The following is an 18,014-nucleotide window of genomic DNA, read 5'->3' as shown; positions in this document are numbered from 1 at the left end:
GGATATACTTCAGTCCTGTTAGTTTGTAGTATAGCAGCCAGCCACTTTCTGCCACTTACATTGTGTTGTTTTATGCACAGGGCCTGAGGTTTGGTTCAGTCCCCCCCAAAAAATAAGTGAGATTCAAATTCTCACAAAGTGGATATACTTCAGTCCTGTTAGTTTGTAGTATATCAGCCAGCCACTTTCTGCCACTTACATTGTGTTGTTTTATGCACAGGGCCTGAGGCTTGGTTCAGTCTCCCCAAAAAAATAAGTGAGGTTCAATTTCTCACAAAGTGGATATATTTCAGTCCTCTTAGTTTGTAGTATATCTGCCAGCCACTTTCTGCCACTTAGATTGTGTTGTTTTATGCACAGGACCTGAGGTTTGGTTCAGTCTCCCAAAAAATAAGTGAGATTAAAATTCTCAAATAGTGGATATACTTCAGTCCTGTTTATTTGTCGTATATCAGCAAGCCACTTTCTGCCACTTACATTGTGTTGTTTTATGCACAGGGCCTGAGTTTTGGATCAGTCTCCTTCCAAAAAAAGTGAGATTCAAATTATCACAAAGTGGATATACTTCAGTCCTGTTAGTTTGTCGTATATCAGCCAGCCACTTTCTGCCACTTACATTGTGTTGTTTTATGCACAGGGCCTGAGTTTCAGTTCAGTCCCCCCAAAAAAAAAAGGCAGATTTAAATTCTCAACAAGTTTATATATACCTTCTACCTTGTTTTACAGTACCATAAAATGGTTGTTATTTTGGATAGATTTTCCAAAAAATGAGGAAGTCTGGTGAAAGAGCCCGTGGGCAGTGTTGCCAGCTGGTACTGATGGTGGTGGTGGTGCATCTGGTGGTAGTGGCAAAAGCACAATAGCACCTAAAGCTGGAGGTGTTGAGCCAGCGTCATCGTCTGGCTACACAAGGCCACAAAGGCTCCCTTATCTGGGAGTAGGAAAACAACTTTTAAAGCCAGAGCAGCAGGAAAAAGTTTTGGCTTTCCTTGCTGACTCAGCCTCTAGCTCTTTCGCCTCCTCTTCAGAAAGTTACAAATATAAAAGCAGCGAGTCGTCAGTGGATGCTCCCAGTCAGGAACAAGACATTTCCTTGTGTCCTTCACCCAAGCCAAAAGTGAAGGATGCGTCAGGCGACACTACAGGTTACTTCCTGGAGCTCCTTAAACATACTGTGCCTGGGTTAGAAAGGGAAATTGTTAACTGCACATTACAAAATAAATTGGACATGGAGTGCACTGATGCACGGCCACAGCTAGATTATTAAGCTGTTCCATTGACTCAGATCACTACATTGCCCTTGCAGTGTACTGAGCCAGAATCTGACCCTGCTGAGACTATGGTGCCCTGTCCCGAACACTATAGCACCTTACACGGTGACATAGAGGAAGGTGCACATGACATTGAAGAGGATGTGATAGATGACCCAGTTGTTGACCCAGATTGGCAGCCAATGGGGGAAGAGGGTGCCGCTGCCAGTAGCTCAGTCACAGAGGAGGATGATAGACAGCAGCCATCTACAATGCAACAGCTGTCATCTGGCAGGCCCGTATCAGGCCAAAAACGTTTGTCAAAAACAAAAACAGTTTTAGGACAGCGTGGCCATCCGGTGGTAGGAAGAGTGTAGTGTGGCAATTTTTTAACCAAGGTCCGAATGATCAGTCAAAAGTTATCTGTAAGAAATGCTCAAAGACCTTTAGCAGAGGGAAGAATCTTAAAAATTTAAATACCACGTGCATGCTTAGATATTTAACCAGCATGCACTTGCAAACCTGGACTAACTACCAAATATCCCGTACCGTTGGTGCACCTGCTCAGAATGAAGGTAGTCGGCAACGCTGCATTGCTTCCCTCACTGTAAGCCCATCGGTTAGGACAATACCAGCAGAAAATGTGGAGGTATTGTCGCAAGGCCAAAGCAGTCAGGGAATCACAAGGTTATTGGTAGGAACACTATATGTAGGCCAACATCAAGAATACCATCACCAACCCTCTCTCAATCCGCCATGTCCACCACCACCACCGCTAGTTCCACCATATGCAGCTCTCCAGTCCAGCTCACCCTACAAGAGACTCTCGTTAGGAAAAGAAAGTACTCATCCTCTCATCCACGTACACAGTGTTTGAATGCCCACATTGCTATGCTAATCTCGTTAGAGATGATGCCCTACCGGTTGGTTGAAAGCGAAGCTTTCAAAGACCCGATGGCCTACGCAGTACCACGCTATGACCTACCCAGTCGGCACTTCTTTGCGAGAAAAGCCATCCCAACCCTCCACCAGCATTTCAAAGACCGCATTGTCCATGCTCTGAGGCAATCAGTCAGTGGAAAGGTGCACCTCACAACAGATGCATGGACCAGTAGTCATGGCCAGGGACGTTACGTGTCCATCACGGCGCACTGGGTTAATGTGGAGGATGCAGTGTCCACAGGGGACAGCCATAATGGGACAGTTTTGCCTAGCCCACGGTCTAGGAAACAGTTGGCTGTAGGCGTTCGCCACCCCTCCTCCTCCTCCTCCTCCAGAAGCGAAAGCTCATCCACAGAGCGCAGTCGCACGACCACTCCATCCGCAGCTGCCAGTGTTGCACACGAGGTGTCCCATTATCAAACAGCTAGTGGTAAGCATCAGCAGGCTGTGTTACAAATGAAGTGTTTGGGCGACAATAGACACAAGGCGGAAGTACTGGCCGAGTACTTGCAGCAACAAACTCAGTCATGGCTGGGCAGTGTAATCTTGATGCAGGCAAGGTAGTTAGTGATAACAGAAGAAATTTTATGGCTGCCATAGCCCTTTCAGAACTTAAACACATACCTTACCTGGCTCACACCTTGAACCTGGTGGTGCAGTGCTTCCTCAAAAATTATCCGGAGTTACCAGCCCTGCTCCTGAAGGTGCGAAGACTTTGCTCGCACATCCACCGGTCGCCCGTAAACTCCAGTCGTATGCTGAACCATCAGCGATCGCTGATTCTTCCCCAGCACCGCCTAATAATCGACGTTGCAACAAGGTGAAACTCCACACTGCACATGGTTCGGAGGCTGTGCGAACAGAGGCGTGCTGTAATTAACTTGTTTGGGGATACACATAATAATCTTTATTTTTTGTATAGCGCTAACATATTCCGCAGCGCATACATGGGCAGGCACTTGGATGGCAGACATGGAGTTGTCTGGTGTGCAGTGGTCGAAGCTACAAGACCTCTGTCAAGTCCTTCAGTGTTTTGAGGAATGCACACGGCTGGTAAGTGCAGACGACGCCATCATAAGCATGAGCATCCCACTAATGCGTCTGCTGATGCAAAGTTTGACACACATTAAGGAGCTGGCATCTGCAGCCGAGGAGGAGGGAAGCCTTGATGACAGTCAGCCATTGTCTGCTCAAGGAACTCTCCTGGACAAGGTGGCAGACGAAGAGGAGGAGGATGATGGGGATGAATATTTATGGGAGGAGGATGCTACTCAGGGGCAATTCAAACTGGTGGTGTTGCAAGGTAAGGTACAGGGTTTTTGCGGGACAGAACTGATGTTGATTTGCAAGAAAGTGCTCCTGAACCGAGCACAAGCAGTGAATTGACACCTGGAACATTGGCCCACATGGCTGAGTATGCCTTGCGTATCCTAAATAGGGACCCCCTCATTATCAATATAATGACCGATGACGATTACTGGTTGGCCTGCCTCCTGGATCCACGATATAAAAGAAAATTACAAAATATCATGCCACATGAGAACCTTGAGCAAATATTGGCTACCAAACAAGCAACTCTTGTAGACCGTTTGGTTCAGGCATTCCCAGCACACAGCGGCGGTGATGGTTCTCACACGAGCCGTAGGGGGCAACATGGCAGAGGTGTTAGAGGTGCACAAATCCAAAGTGGTGTTGGACAGAGGGGATTTATGACCAGTTTGTGGAGTGATTTTGCAATGACCGCAGACACGACTGGTACTGCTGCATCGATTCAAAGTGACAGGAGACAGCATTTGTCCAGTATGGTTACAAACTACTTTTCCTCCCTTATCGATGTTCTCCCTCACAGGACATTCCCCTTTGATTACTGGGCATCAAAAATAGACACCTGGCCAGAATTGGCAGAATATTCATTACAGAAGCTCGCTTGCCCTGCTGCTAGTGTGCTATCAGAAAGAGTCATCAGTGCTGCTGGCTCAATACTGACCGAAACAAGGACACGTCTGGCTACCCAGAATGTTGATGATCTAACCTTCATTAAAATGAACCAATCATGGATTTCAAATTATTTTGCCCCACCTTCCCCTGCTGACACGTAGCTTGCCGTAAAAATGTCTTGCTTTTGGCCCTCTATTTGCAGCTGCTGAATGTCCACCATAGGACATTTTTATACCTCCCTAAATGGGATGACTACCCCCACAGGGCCGTGGTCACCACCTGGCACAAGCACCCATGTGAGTGCCGTTTGCCTGGACAGGTGGATGTGCCCACTCTTGGGCAACGGCAATGGCACAGGGTCCCTCATAGTACAATGAAGTGTCTCTGATGGTGGTGGTGCACAACCAACGTCCGACACACCATCGTAATATGTGGGGCCCTGTGCGATTACAACCACCCACAAGAGAGTGTTCCCCCCAGCTCGAACAGTGCTCTACCACTTGCAAAACTTACCTCTCCCTGCTCCACCACTGTGTAATCTGTGCTGTTAAATCCTTCAATGGCACTGCCAAAACAAATTTGTTGAAATGGTAGATGATAGTTGAAATATATAGGAACCCTGGCCTCCATTTAGACCAGTTAATACTTTGCACCTACTACCACTGTCTGCTACTCAGCAGAGGAGCCCACCCCTGTACCTAGCTATGCCACCTGTTTAGTCCTGTTACCAATTTTGAACTGCATTTAGCCAACTTTAGTATTTGGGCCTACTAACTGTGTCTGCCACTCATTGCTATTGTCCTCCACTGAACAAAGCAATGCCGACTGTTTAGTCTTGTTATCAATTTTGAACTGCATTTAGCCTACTTTAGTATTTGGGCCTACTAACTGTGTTTGCCACTCATTACAGTTGTCCTCCACTGAACATAGCAATGCCGCCTGTTTAGTCGTGTTACCAATTTTGAACTGCAGTTAGCCTACTTTAGTATTTGGGCCTACTAACTGTGTCTGCCACTCATTACAGTTGTCCTCCAGTGAACAAAGCAATGCCGCCTGTTTAGTCCTGTTACCAATTTTGAACTGCAGTTAGCCTACTTTAGTATTTGGGCCTACTAACTGTGTCTGCCACTCATTACAGTTGTCCTCCACTGAACAAAGCAATGCCGCCTGTTTAGTCGTGTTACCAATTTTGAACTGCATTTAGCCTGTTTTATTATTTGGGCCTATATCTGTGTTTCCTCCTCATCCTGCCCATTGCCCAGCCACTGCTAGATGAATCTGCTGGTACAGTGACCCAGACCACTATATTCCCCTTGCACTCTACACAGCCAGAATCTGACCCTGCTTAAAGTCAGGTTCCCCTTCCCGCATACTATACTGTTGTGAATTCTGCTTTTGGGCTCCCTCCGGTGGTTGTAGGTGGTAATGCAGTTGTTCCTGGGTTGCAGTCCTGGTCAGGTGTATCTGCTGATTGCAGTTCTGACTGGGGTATTTAGGTGTGCAGGATTCATTAGTCCTTTCCAGTTGTCCATGGTTTTTGGGAGCTGTTGGATCTCTGTCTGGTTCCTCCTGCCTTGCTGCCAAATCAGCAAAGATAAGTGTCTGGTTTTGTTTCTGTGGCACACTTGCTGTGTGCTTGATATTTCAGTGCTATTCATTTGGTTTTTTTTGTCCAGCTTAGATTGTGTCAGTATTTACTCAGTCTAGTTGGATTCTCAGGACTTGCAGATATACGTTCCATGTCTTTAGTTAGATGTTGGAATTTTTTGTATTATCTGCTGTGGATATTTTTGGAAGGATTTTAATACTGACCGCTTAGTATTCTGTCCTATCCTTTCCTATCTAGCTAGAGTGGCCTCTTTTGCTAAATCCTGTTTTCTGCCTACGTGTGTCTTTCCTCTTCTACTCACAGTCAATATTCGTGGGGGGCTGCCTATCCTTTGGGGTTCTGCTCTGAGGCAAGGTAGATTTCCTATTTGCATCTATAGGGGTATGTAGTCCTCCGGCTGTGTCGAGGTGTCTAGAGTTTGTTAGGCACACCCCACGGCTACTTCTAGTTGCGGTGTTAGTTCAGGATTTGCGGTCAGTACAGTTACCACCTGCTCCAGAGAAAGATTCATGCGGCTCCAAGGTCACCGGATCATAACAGTTCAACTGGCCTATAATAAGTTAAATGCATCTCAGAAGAAGGGAAGAAAGGTGTTGAGCCATTTTTTTTCCTGCAGTCTGCTTTATCTTCTCTTCCCTCTTTTTCTCTGGGTGGCTGAGGAGTCTTGTGCTAGCATGGATGTTCAGGAATTAGCTTCTCGTGTACACCAGCTTGCTGCTAGGGTACAGGGTATTTCTGATTATATTGTTCAGACTCCTGTTTTAGAGCCTACTCCTGATTTGTTTTTTGGTGACAGGTCCAAATTTTTGAGTTTTAAAAACAACTGTAAACTGTTTTTTGCTCTGAGACCTCGATCCTCTGGTGATTCCATTCAGCAGGTTAAAATCGTCATCTCCCTGTTGCGTGGCGATCCGCAGGATTGGGCATTTTCCCTGGAATCTGGGAATCCGGCCTTGCTTAATGTAGACTCCTTTTTTCAGGCTTTAGGATTATATGATAAACCGAATTCTGTGGATCAAGCGGAGAAGACCTTGTTGGCTGTTGGGAATTCTGTTGTCGGGCTCCCTCCTGTGGTCATGAATGGTACTTTGGCTGGTTCTGTCGATGGACTTCCTCTGGTGGGTGTTTCTGAGTTTCCTTCCTCAGGTGCCACCTGTCAATGTTCCAGTATTGGTTTAGTTCACTCCTGGATCGTTCTTGTGTCCTGTCTTCCCAGCAGAAGCTAAGTTCCAGCTTGTATTTCTTTGGTTTGCTATTTTTCTGTCCAGCTTGCAATTTTTATTGTTGTCTTGCTTGCTGGAAGCTCTGGGACGCAGAGGGAGCGCCTCCACACCGTGAGTCGGTGCGGAGGGTCTTTTTGCGCCCTCTGCGTGGTCTTTTTGTAGGTCGTTGTGCTGACCGCAAAGTAACCTTTCCTATCCTCGGTCTGTTCAGTTAGTCGGGCCTCACTTTGCTAAATCTATTTCATCTCTGTGTTTGTATTTTCATCTTACTCACAGTCATTATATGTGGGGGGCTGCCTTTTCCTTTGGGGAATTTCTCTCAGGCAAGGTAGGCTTTATTTTTCTATCTTCAGGGCTAGCTAGTTTCTTAGGCTGTGCCGAGTTGCATAGGGAGCGTTAGGCGCAATCCACGGCTATTTCTAGTGTGTTTGATAGGATTAGGGATTGCGGTCAGCAGAGTTCCCACGTCCCAGAGCTCGTCCTTATTATCAGTAACTATCAGGTCATTCCGTGTGCTCTTAACCACCAGGTCCATTATTGTCCTGACCACCAGGTCATAACAGTTGGCCCTGTCTCAGGGTCAAGAGGCGGCAGAATTGTATTGTCAGAAATTTAGAAAATGGTCTGTGTTGACTAAGTGGAATGATGATGCTTTGGTGGCAATTTTCAGAAAGGGTTTTTCTGAATCCGTTAAAGATGTTATGGTGGGGTTTCCCACGCCTTTCGGTCTGAGTTATTCTATGTCTCTGGCCATTCAGATTGACCGCCGCTTGCGGGAGCGCAGAACTGTGCACTCTGTGGCGTTGTCCTCAGAGCAGATTCATGAGCCAATGCAGTGTGATAGGATTCTGTCTAGAACGGAACGACAAGGATTCAGACGTCAGAATAGGTTGTGTTATTATTGTGGCGATGCTTCTCACATCATTTCAGTCTGCCCTAAGCGGACAAAGAGGATCGCTATTTCATTTACTATCAGTACTGTACAACTTAAATTTCTGTTATCTGTGTCCTTGATCTGCTCATTGTCATCATTTTCTGTCATGGCGTTTGTGGATTCAGGCGCCGCCTTGAACTTAATGGACTTTGAGTTTGCCAGGCGTTGTGGTTTTCCCTTGCAGCCTTTGCAGAACCCTATTCCTTTAAGGGGCATTGATGCTACACCTTTGGCTAAAAATAAGCCCCAGTTTTGGACACAGGTGACCATGCGCATGACGCCAGCCCATCAGGAAGATTGTCGATTTCTGGTGTTGCATAATTTGCATGATGCTATCGTGCTGGGTTTTCCGTGGTTGCAGGTACATAATCCTGTGTTGGATTGGAAGTCTATGTCTGTGACTAGTTGGGGTTGTCAGGGGGTTCATAATGATGTTCCTTTGATGTCAATCTCCTCTTCTTCCTCTTCTGAAATTCCAGAGTTTTTGTCTGATTTTCAGGATGTATTTGATGAGCCCAAGTCCAGTTCCCTTCCACCACACAGGGACTGTGATTGTGCGATTGATTTGATTCCAGGCTGTAAGTTTCCTAAGGGTTGACTTTTCAACCTGTCTGTGCCTGAACATACTGCCATGCGGAGTTATGTTAAGGAGTCTTTGGAGAAAGGGCATATTCAGCCATCTTCTTCACCATTGGGCACGGGATTTTATTTTGTTGTTAAGAAGGATGGCTCCTTGAGACCCTGTATTGATTATCGCCTCTTGAATAAGATCACGGTCAAGTTTCAATACCCTTTACCTTTGCTTTCCGATTTGTTTGCTAGGATTAAGGGGGCTAGTTGGTTTACAAAGATTGACGTTCGGGGGGCATATAATCTTGTTCGTATTAAGCAGGGTGATGAATGGAAAACTGCGTTTAATACGCCTGAAGGCCATTTTGAATACCTTGTGATGCCATTCGGGCTCATTAATGCTCCTTCTGTTTTTCAGTCCTTCATGCATGATATCTTCCGGACTTATATTGATAAATTCTTGATTGTATATTTGGACGATATTTTGATTTTTTCCGATGATTGGGAGTCTTATGTGGAACAGTTCAAGATGGTATTTCAGATCCTTCATGACAATGCTTTGTTTGTGAAGGGGTCTAAGTGTCTCTTTGGGGTGCAGAAGGTTTCTTTTTTGGGCTTCATTTTTTCTCCCTCATCTATGGAGATGGATCCGGTTAAGGTTCAGGCCATTCATGAATGGATTCAGCCCACATCCGTGAAGAGCCTTCAGAAATTTTTGGGTTTTGCAAATTTTTATCGCCGTTTCATTGCTAACTTTTCCAGCGTGGTTAAACCCTTGACCGATTTGATGAAGAAAGGCACTGATTTGGCGAATTGGTCCTCTGCGGCTGTCTCTACCTTTCAGGAGCTTAAACGCCGATTTACTTCTGCTCCAGTGTTGCGCCAACTGGATGTTTCTCTTCCGTTTCAGGTTGAGATTGATGCTTCTGAGATTGGGGCAGGGGCCGTTTTGTCTCAGAGGGATCCTGTTGGTTCCTTGATGAAACCGTGTGCCTTCTTTTCCCGTAAGTTTTCGCCTGCTGAATGCAATTATGATGTCAGCAATCGGGAGTTGTTGGCTATGAAGTGGGTGTTTGAGGAGTGGCGACATTGGCTTGAGGGAGCTAAGCACCGTATTGTGGTCTTGACCGATCATAAGAATCTGATTTACCTCGAGTCTGCCAAACGGCTGAATCCTAGACAGGCTCGATGGTCCTTGTTTTTTTTCCCATTTTGATTTCGTGGTCTCGTATCTTCCGGGCTCTAAGAATATTAAGGCTGATGCCCTCTCTAGGAGTTTTTTGCCTGATTTTCCTGAGGTCCTTGAACCGGTCGGCATTCTGAAAGAAGGGGTGGTCCTTTCTGCCATTTCCCCTGATTTACGATGGGTTCTTCAGGAATTTCAGGCTGACAGACCTGACCGCTGTCCAGTGGGGAAACTGTTTGTTCTTGACAGATGGACTAGTAGAGTGATTTCTGAGGTTCACTGTTCTGTGTTGGCTGGTCATCCTGGTAGTTTTGGTACCAGAGGCTTGGTTGGTAGGTCCTTTTGGTGGCCTTCTTTGTCATGTGATGTGCGTTCTTTTGTGCAGTCCTGTGGGACTTGTGCGCGGGCCAAGCCTTGTTGTTCCCGTGCTAGTGGGTTGTTTTTGCAATTGCCGGTCCCTGAGAGGCCCTGGACGCATATTTCTATGGATTTCATTTCTGATCTTCCGGTTTCCCAGAGGATGTCGGTTATCTGGGTTGTTTGTGACCGGTTCTCTAAGATGGTTCATTTGGTGCCTTTGCCTAAATTGCCTTCCTCTTCAGATTTGGTTCCGTTGTTTTTTCAGCGTGTGGTTTGTTTGCATGGTATTCTGGAGAATATTGTGTCCGACAGAGGTTCCCAGTTTGTTTCTAGGTTTTGGCGGGCCTTTTGTGCTAGGCTGGGCATTGATTTGTCTTTTTCTTCTGCATTTCATCCTCAGACAAATGGTCAGACCGAGCGAACTAATCAGACTTTGGAGACTTATTTGAGATGCTTTGTGTCTGCTGATCAGGATGAGTGGGTGGCCTTCTTGCCATTGGCCGAGTTTGCCCTTAATAATCGGGCTAGTTCGGCTACTTTGGTTTCGCCTTTCTTTTGTAATTTTGGTTTTCATCCTTGTTTTTCTTCTGGGCAGGTTGAGCCTTCTGACCTTCCTGGTGTGGATTCTGTGGTTGACAAGTTGCAGCAGATTTTGGCTCATGTGGTGGACAATTTGGTGTTGTCTCAGGAGGAGGCTCAACGTTTTGCTAACCATCGTCGGTGTGTTGTTTCCCGGCTTCGGGTTGGGGATCTGGTCTGGTTGTCTTCCCGTCATGTTCCTATGAAGGTTTCTTCTCCTAAGTTTAAGCCTCGGTTTATTGGTCCTTATAGGATTTCTGGGATTATTAATTCGGTGTCTTTTCGATTGGCGCTTCCGGCCTCTTTTGCTATCCATAATGTCTTCCATAGATCTTTATTGCGGAAATATGTGGTGCCCGTTGTTCCCTCTGTTGATCCTCCGGCCCCTGTGTTGGTTGATGGGGAGTTGGAGTATGTGGTTGAGAAGATTTTGGATTCTCGTTTTTCGAGGCGGAGGCTTCAGTACCTTGTCAAATGGAAGGGTTATGGCCAGGAGGATAATTCTTGGGTTTTTGCCTCTGATGTCCATGCTGCTGATTTGGTTCGTGCCTTTCATCTGGCTCATCCTGATCGGCCTGGGGGCTCTGGTGAGGGTTCGGTGACCCCTCCTCAAGGGGGGGTACTGTTGTGAATTCTGCTTTTGGGCTCCCTCCGGTGGTTGTAGGTGGTAATGCAGTTGTTCCTGGGTTGCAGTCCTGGTCAGGTGTATCTGCTGATTGCAATTCTGACTGGGGTATTTAGGTGTGCAGGATTCATTAGTCCTTGCCAGTTGTCCATGGATTTTGGGAGCTGTTGGATCTCTGTCTGGTTCCTCCTGCCTTGCTGCCAAATCAGCAAAGATAAGTGTCTGGTTTTGTTTCTGTGGCACACTTGCTGTGTGCTTGATATTTCAGTGCTATTCATTTGTTTTTTCTTGTCCAGCTTAGATTGTGTCAGTATTTTCTCAGTCTAGTTGGATTCTCAGGACTTACAGATATACGTTCCATGTCTTTAGTTAGATGTTGGAATTTTTTGTATTATCTGCTGTGGATATTTTTGGAAGGATTTTAATACTGACCGTTTAGTATTCTGTCCTATCCTTTCCTATCTAGCTAGTGTGGCCTCTTTTGCTAAATCCTGTTTTCTGCCTACGTGTGTTTTTCCTCTCCTACTCACAGTCAATATTCGTGGGGGCTGCCTATCCTTTGGGGTTCTGCTCTGAGGCAAGGTAGATTTCCTATTTCCATCTATAGGGGTATTTAGTCCTCCGGCTGTGTCGAGGTGTCTAGGGTTTGTTAGGCACACCACACGGCTACTTCTAGTTGCGGTGTTAGTTCAGGATTTGCGGTCAGTACAGTTACCACCTACTCCAGAGAAAGATTCATGCGGCTCCAAGGTCACCGGATCATAACAGTACAACTGGCCTATAATGAGTTAAATGCATCTCAGAAGAAGGGAAGAAAGGTGTTGAGCCATTTTTTTCCCAGCAGTCTGCTTTGTCTTCTCTTCCCTCTTTTTCTCTGGGTGGCTGAGGAGTCTTGTTCTAGCATGGATGTTCAGGAAGTAGCTTCTCGTGTAGACCAACTTGCTGCTAGTGTACAGGGTATTTCTGATTATATTGTTCAGACTCCTGTTTTAGAGCCTACTCCTGATTTGTTTTTTGGTGACAGGTCCAAATTTTTGAGTTTTAAAAACAACTGTAAACTGTTTTTTGCTCTGAGACCTCGATCCTCTGGTGATTCCATTCAGCAGGTTAAAATCGTCATCTCCCTGTTGCGTGGCGATCCGCAGGATTGGGCATTTTCCCTGGAATCTGGGAATCCGGCCTTGCATAATGTAGACTCCTTTTTTCAGGCTTTAGGATTATGATATGATGAACCGAATTCTGTGGATCAAGCGGAGAAGACCATGTTGGCCCTGTCTCAATGCCTAGCTATTATTATAGAGTAAATTAAGATTGCAAAGCTTAAGTAATAAGAATTGATGTTTTTGGCATTTAAATGGGCACTGTATGTGTTTTCCTGGCCTCCACTCACAGCCGACTTGCATTTGGTTTCGTGTTTCAGTCGGCCCCTGACTTTTCGCAATAATCGGCCGATTTCACCCGACCCGACTTTTAACAAAGTCGGGTTTCGTGAAACCTGACTCGATCCGAAAAAAGTAAAAGTCGCTCAACTCTAATACAAAGTGCTGAAAATACTTTAGTGTCAACGCAAATATTTTCCTGCACTTTATACCAAATATTTCCAATTTTTTTCAGATTTTATAAAATTTTGCTCATGTTTCCAATCACGAATCCGAATATGCTATATTTGTGCCTAACTTATTTTTCGCGATCATTTTTTGCAGAAATTCGCTCATAACTAGTTGTAATACAACTGAATAAAAATATCTACCCTAATCTGGGCCCCTTGATATATAATGGCACATCATTGTATTCCCTGCACAAAATATGATCCACACACTTTGTCCCTCTTATGGTACATACTCTCCACATTCCTTGCACGTTCCTTTCCATATTGTGCCCCATACTCACTCTAACGATGGCCCCATATACTGCCCTATACTGCCTTATACTTTGCTTTTTCAACACACACCCCATCCTCGGCAGACTGTCTCCTCCTTCCTGTGGTCTAAGACTATACTCCCATACCACCCCCTTGCAATACTCAGTCTCAATTCCATGTCCTCTCTCATTTTTCTCATTCCATATTGTCTCCTCATACTATTTCCCTCAAAACTCCCCTATCACATCCCCCTCCCCACATTGTTTTCACACTCATCCACCCTTACTCCCCTTATTGTCAGTACCCATCCCCCTTTTGCTCCCAATACCGTGACCTTACCAGTCACACTCCCTATTTCCCCATATTGTGCTTTCCATGCTGTGTCTATGCCCAACCCTTCTCACTCTACATACTCTATCTGCACCCATCCCCGTTGCTCTCCATGCTACGTCCTCAAATTTCCTCCTTCATTCCCCATACTTTGTATGCACCCATTCTGACCCTTCGTTCCCATTCTGTGTCTACACCAATCCCGCTCTTTTGCTCACCGTACAGGACTGGGATGGGAGAAGATCCATGGGACTTGACTTGTCATTCAAGACTAGTCATTTGAAACACATAGTCCTTTGCTGACTATTCAAAGTATGTACTCTTTGAACTACCACAGTGTTTCAGAGAAAAAGATACATAACTGCAATAATGTAGCCTTTTTGATTCATGCTGCATAAACTAGAGAAAACATGCATCCCATGTGAGGTTTTTAATGATCTAAGATGTATATATTTTCTAGGTGAAAGCATATTTGATTGCTGGTTTACCTTATAAAAGTTAGTTTATTATCCTTATTAGTTATGGTAAAGGTAGTTGAGATCCAGCATCAGAACTATTAAAATTCAATACTTTATTGCATCAACATTAAAAAACAATAAAACATGCCAAGGGGGGACATGAAACACCTGATGCATTTCGGACAGTGATCTCCTTAGTCATAGATATTTCTATGACTAGGAACATCTCTGTTCGAAATGAGTCAGGTGTTTCATGTCCCTCCATGGTTTGCTTTTTTGTTTTTAGAATTGAAAGTCCTCAGTGGTTGACACCTTTTAATGGCTAAAGGTATCAACCACTGCGAACTCTCAATTCTAAATATTTTTCTATCTACTGGCTTACACAGTACCAAGATATATATATCTTTTCTTGTATTGTTTTGTAATGTTGATCCAATAAACTACTGAATTTTTATAATTCCGGTGCTGGATCTCAGTTATTTTTACCCTGCCGACCTCTTGTATTTCTGCATTGGACAATTTCTGAATCCATGGACGTTTTGCTAGATTTAGTGAGCTGATGGTGATTTTTTTCCTTTATGATTGCTCAATAGTTATAGTGATATAAGATCTTTGGTAGATCTTGGCCATTTTACTATAGGATTTTATAGTGAACTAACAGTAGCTCGGTAGAATCTATAGATTCAGATGCTGTGTCCAAAATAAGGATGCTAGATTGTTCCTGTATTTACTTGTCTGAAATTGTACTTGGAGTCAAGATATTTACAACATTTGCATAAGATTTTTCAATTCATGTCTAAATAGACTGGAACTTTGACAGAAGACATCTTGGATTTGAATGGTGTTCTTCCTTGTGATAAAAGATGGTAAGTTTCAGTCAGCATAACAACTGTAAAGTGCTTGCCTGCCAGAAGTAAAAGCTCAATCAGTGGCCAATGTCAACATTCAATCATTCAATAGCAAAGCCAATTGTTCTATATCAATAAATTGTGCTCTCCTTCTTTAAGCAAGCCCAAAGGGACCCCCTATTCCATATAATGCTTTCCCTTTCCATGGTGTCTGCTATGTTTACTATTTTTTAATCCACTCCTTTTTTTCTCATTTTAAACTTAAAATTAATATTAGTTAAACAATGCTATGTACGTCAACATGCATTTTTTAGTTTTCAGGATACGATATTTCTCACTTCTAAGCTATGCTGGTGTCCCATACTTCAAGCAATGACAAGTTGTCACTCACTTATCACAATGGACGGGAAATTACTAGGAGATCCAATGGACTTGAAGATGTTTGAGGGAACAGGTTGGGTAAGTTACATGTTAAAAAAGTTTATATGTTAACATTTTATAAGAATATAAAATTCACCTCTATTATTATAAACCCATCTACAACTCAAATTCCCCAAAATTTGGGACGCTGTGTAAGATGTAAAGAAAACAAGAATGGAATTGTGTTAGGGCCGGCGGAACGCACCGAGTAGATATAGAGATGTTATTTGGTGCGTTCGCAGCCCGGGGTCCACCATGCTGGAAACGTACCTGCTGCTGGCAAACGGCGGCACTATATGGCGGTAGAAGCGATCTCTGTTGCTTCACAGAGTCGCTATAAGGAAAGGACTGTGTCCTGTTAAACTCCACAGGAATACACAGTAACTGCTGAGCAGATAGCAGCTTGTGGTCACGCAATGACGGAGGCAAACATACAATCTCCTCACCGGAGGAGCCGGTATTCTAAGTGGCTTATTTCAGCCGGGGCCGTGAAACCATACACACAATCTCCTCACCGGAGGTGTCGGTATTCTAAGTGGCTTATTTCAGCCGGGTCCCTGAATCCACACAAGCGTGACCACATTGGCGCAAAACTTATAACATGCATTGATGCTAGCGCATGGCCGTGCGGCCATGCGAACCTTTTATAGCTGTAGCAAGTGCAAGACCTTCCTAGAAGGACCAATGAGAGGTTGCCACAGAGCCTGAGCACCTTCAGGACCTTCCTGGAGAACCAATGGGCTTTGCTGCAGTATCCAAGCATGTGACCCTCGATCTCCAATGAGAGATCTTACCCTGGGAATGCTCAGAAGGAGAAAAGCAGGACTTAGTCCCAAAAGAGTCTGTTCACTGCTGCCCAGCACTGGCTTCAATGGCAGAAGCTGGAAATGCAGCAATAACCCTCTGCACAGAGTCAGACTGAGCAAGACACTGGGACCGGCATCTCCGCTGAGCAGGCTCCACTGCGGCAGGAGAAGAATGGGAGACCGCAGCAGAGCTGGCCCAAGATTCCCTCTGTGCAGAGGCGAGAACTCGACTCCTAACATTGCCCCCCTCCTAGAGCCCCCCCTTGGACCTCGCTTACGCTCAAAAGCAACAATAAGCTGTGGAGCTTGAATGTGCTCAGCAGGCTCCCCGGACCTGTCCTCAGGACCGTAACCCTTCCAGTCCACCAAATAAACATTTTTGCTACGTACCACCTTGCACCCCAAAATAGCGTTCAACTCGTAATCGTCCATAGACGAACCCGATGTCCCGGCAGATGACTCGGAAAACCGGGACATGTATACGAGTTTCAAGAGGGACACATGAAAGGTGTCGGTGATACCCAGGCGTAGTGGAAGGGCTAAACGGTAGACCAAAGGGTTAACCTGGTCGAGGACCTTGAAAGGGCCCAAGTAGCGAGGTGCAAACTTAGTGGACTCAACTCGCAGCCTGATGTTACGGGCGGAGAGCCACACCAAGTCGCCAGGAGCAAAGGTCGGAGCGGGGTGCCGATGTGCATAAGAGGAGGACCTCATTCTCTCCTTGGAGGCCCGAATGGCATCCTGAGTGCGGTCCCAAATATCCCGTGCCTCCACAGCCCAGTCTGCCAACCTGGAGTCAGCGGAAGACACAGGCATAGGTACAGGTACCTGCAGATGCTGACCATAGTTAAGGAGAAATGGGGTTTTTCCAGTGGAGTTGGCTACGGCGTTGTTCGGTGCAAACTCCGCCTATGGTAGCAAGGATGGCCAGTCATCCTGCCTGACTGAGACAAAATGTCGCAGATATGTGACCAAGGTCTGGTTGGCCCTCTCTACCAACCCATTCGTCTCAGGATGATATGCGGAAGAGAGATTCAACTCAATGCTGAGAAGATGACAAAGCTCTCTCCAGAACCGAGACGCAAACTGGGGACCCCAGTCACTGACAATTTTGTCCGGCATACTGTGTAGGCGGAAGATGTGTTTTATGAACAACGCTGCCAAGGCCCGAGCAGAAGGTAGCCGTGGAAGCGGCACCAAATGCACCATTTTAGAAAAATGATCGGTGATAATCCAAATGACGGTACAGCTACGAGACTTGGGCAAACCCACCACAAAGTCCATCCCGACCATCTCCCAGGGCCTGTCTGCCACCAGCAAGGGATAAAGTAACCCAGCTGGCCGTTGTCGAGGAGACTTATTTTTAGCGCAGGAGACACACGCCTGAATATAATCTCTGACATCACGGACCATATGTTGCCACCAGTACATCCTCGCCAGCAGCTCAGAAGTCCTCTTTGTCCCAAAGTGTCCACCCACCCTGAACGAATGAGTCCAAGAGAGAACCTCCGGTCACAAATTAATGGGTACAAAAGTCTTGCCCGGAGGCACAGACTCTAGCGAAACCGGAGCTTCGGTTATCAAGCTCTCAGAAGGGACAATAAGCCGAGGCTCCCCTTCCTCCTCCTCAGATGACACAACAGAGCGAGAGAGGGCATCAGCATGAATGTTCTTCTCCCCAGCGAGATAATGGAGGGTGAAGTGGAACCGGGAGAAGAGCAAGGACCATCTGGCCTGGCGAGAATTTAGCCACTGGGCTGTTTGTAAATAAACCAAATTTTTGTGGTCCGTGAAGACTTGGAAGGGAAAGCGAGCCCCCTCCAAAAGATGTGTCCACTCTGAGAAGGCTAACTTCATTGCTAGCAACTCCCTGTCCCCGATGGAATAATTACTCTCCACTGGTGTGAAGGTCTTGGAGAAGAAGAAGCAAGGATGCTTCCGACGTTGAGCATCCTTTTGGAAGAGGACTGCTCCTGCACCAATGGATGAGGCATCCACCTCCATTATAAACAGCTTATCAACATCGGGACGATGTAGGATGGGAGCGCTAGCAAAATGAGACTTAATAGAAGAAA

The 18,014-nt window shown here is 45.7% G+C and overlaps 1 protein-coding gene across 3 annotated transcripts in view; it reads left to right on the top strand.

Annotated features, from left to right (window-relative positions):
• Positions 1–18,014, top strand: part of LOC138638118 (probable cation-transporting ATPase 13A4) — a 900,755-nt gene that overhangs the window by 462,554 nt on the left and 420,187 nt on the right. For all 3 annotated transcript variants that reach the window (XM_069727142.1, XM_069727140.1, XM_069727141.1), the window contains 2 exons: positions 14,670–14,731; positions 15,028–15,172. In XM_069727142.1, coding sequence (XP_069583243.1) covers positions 14,670–14,731; positions 15,028–15,172 — 207 coding nt within the window. The remainder of the gene's footprint in view (positions 1–14,669; positions 14,732–15,027; positions 15,173–18,014) is intronic.

This window comes from Ranitomeya imitator, chromosome 5, assembly GCF_032444005.1.
Source record: "Ranitomeya imitator isolate aRanImi1 chromosome 5, aRanImi1.pri, whole genome shotgun sequence".
Lineage (NCBI taxonomy): Eukaryota > Metazoa > Chordata > Amphibia > Anura > Dendrobatidae > Ranitomeya > Ranitomeya imitator.
Note: the sequence above shows the minus strand (reverse complement) of the source record. Positions and strands in the feature narration are given on the sequence as shown.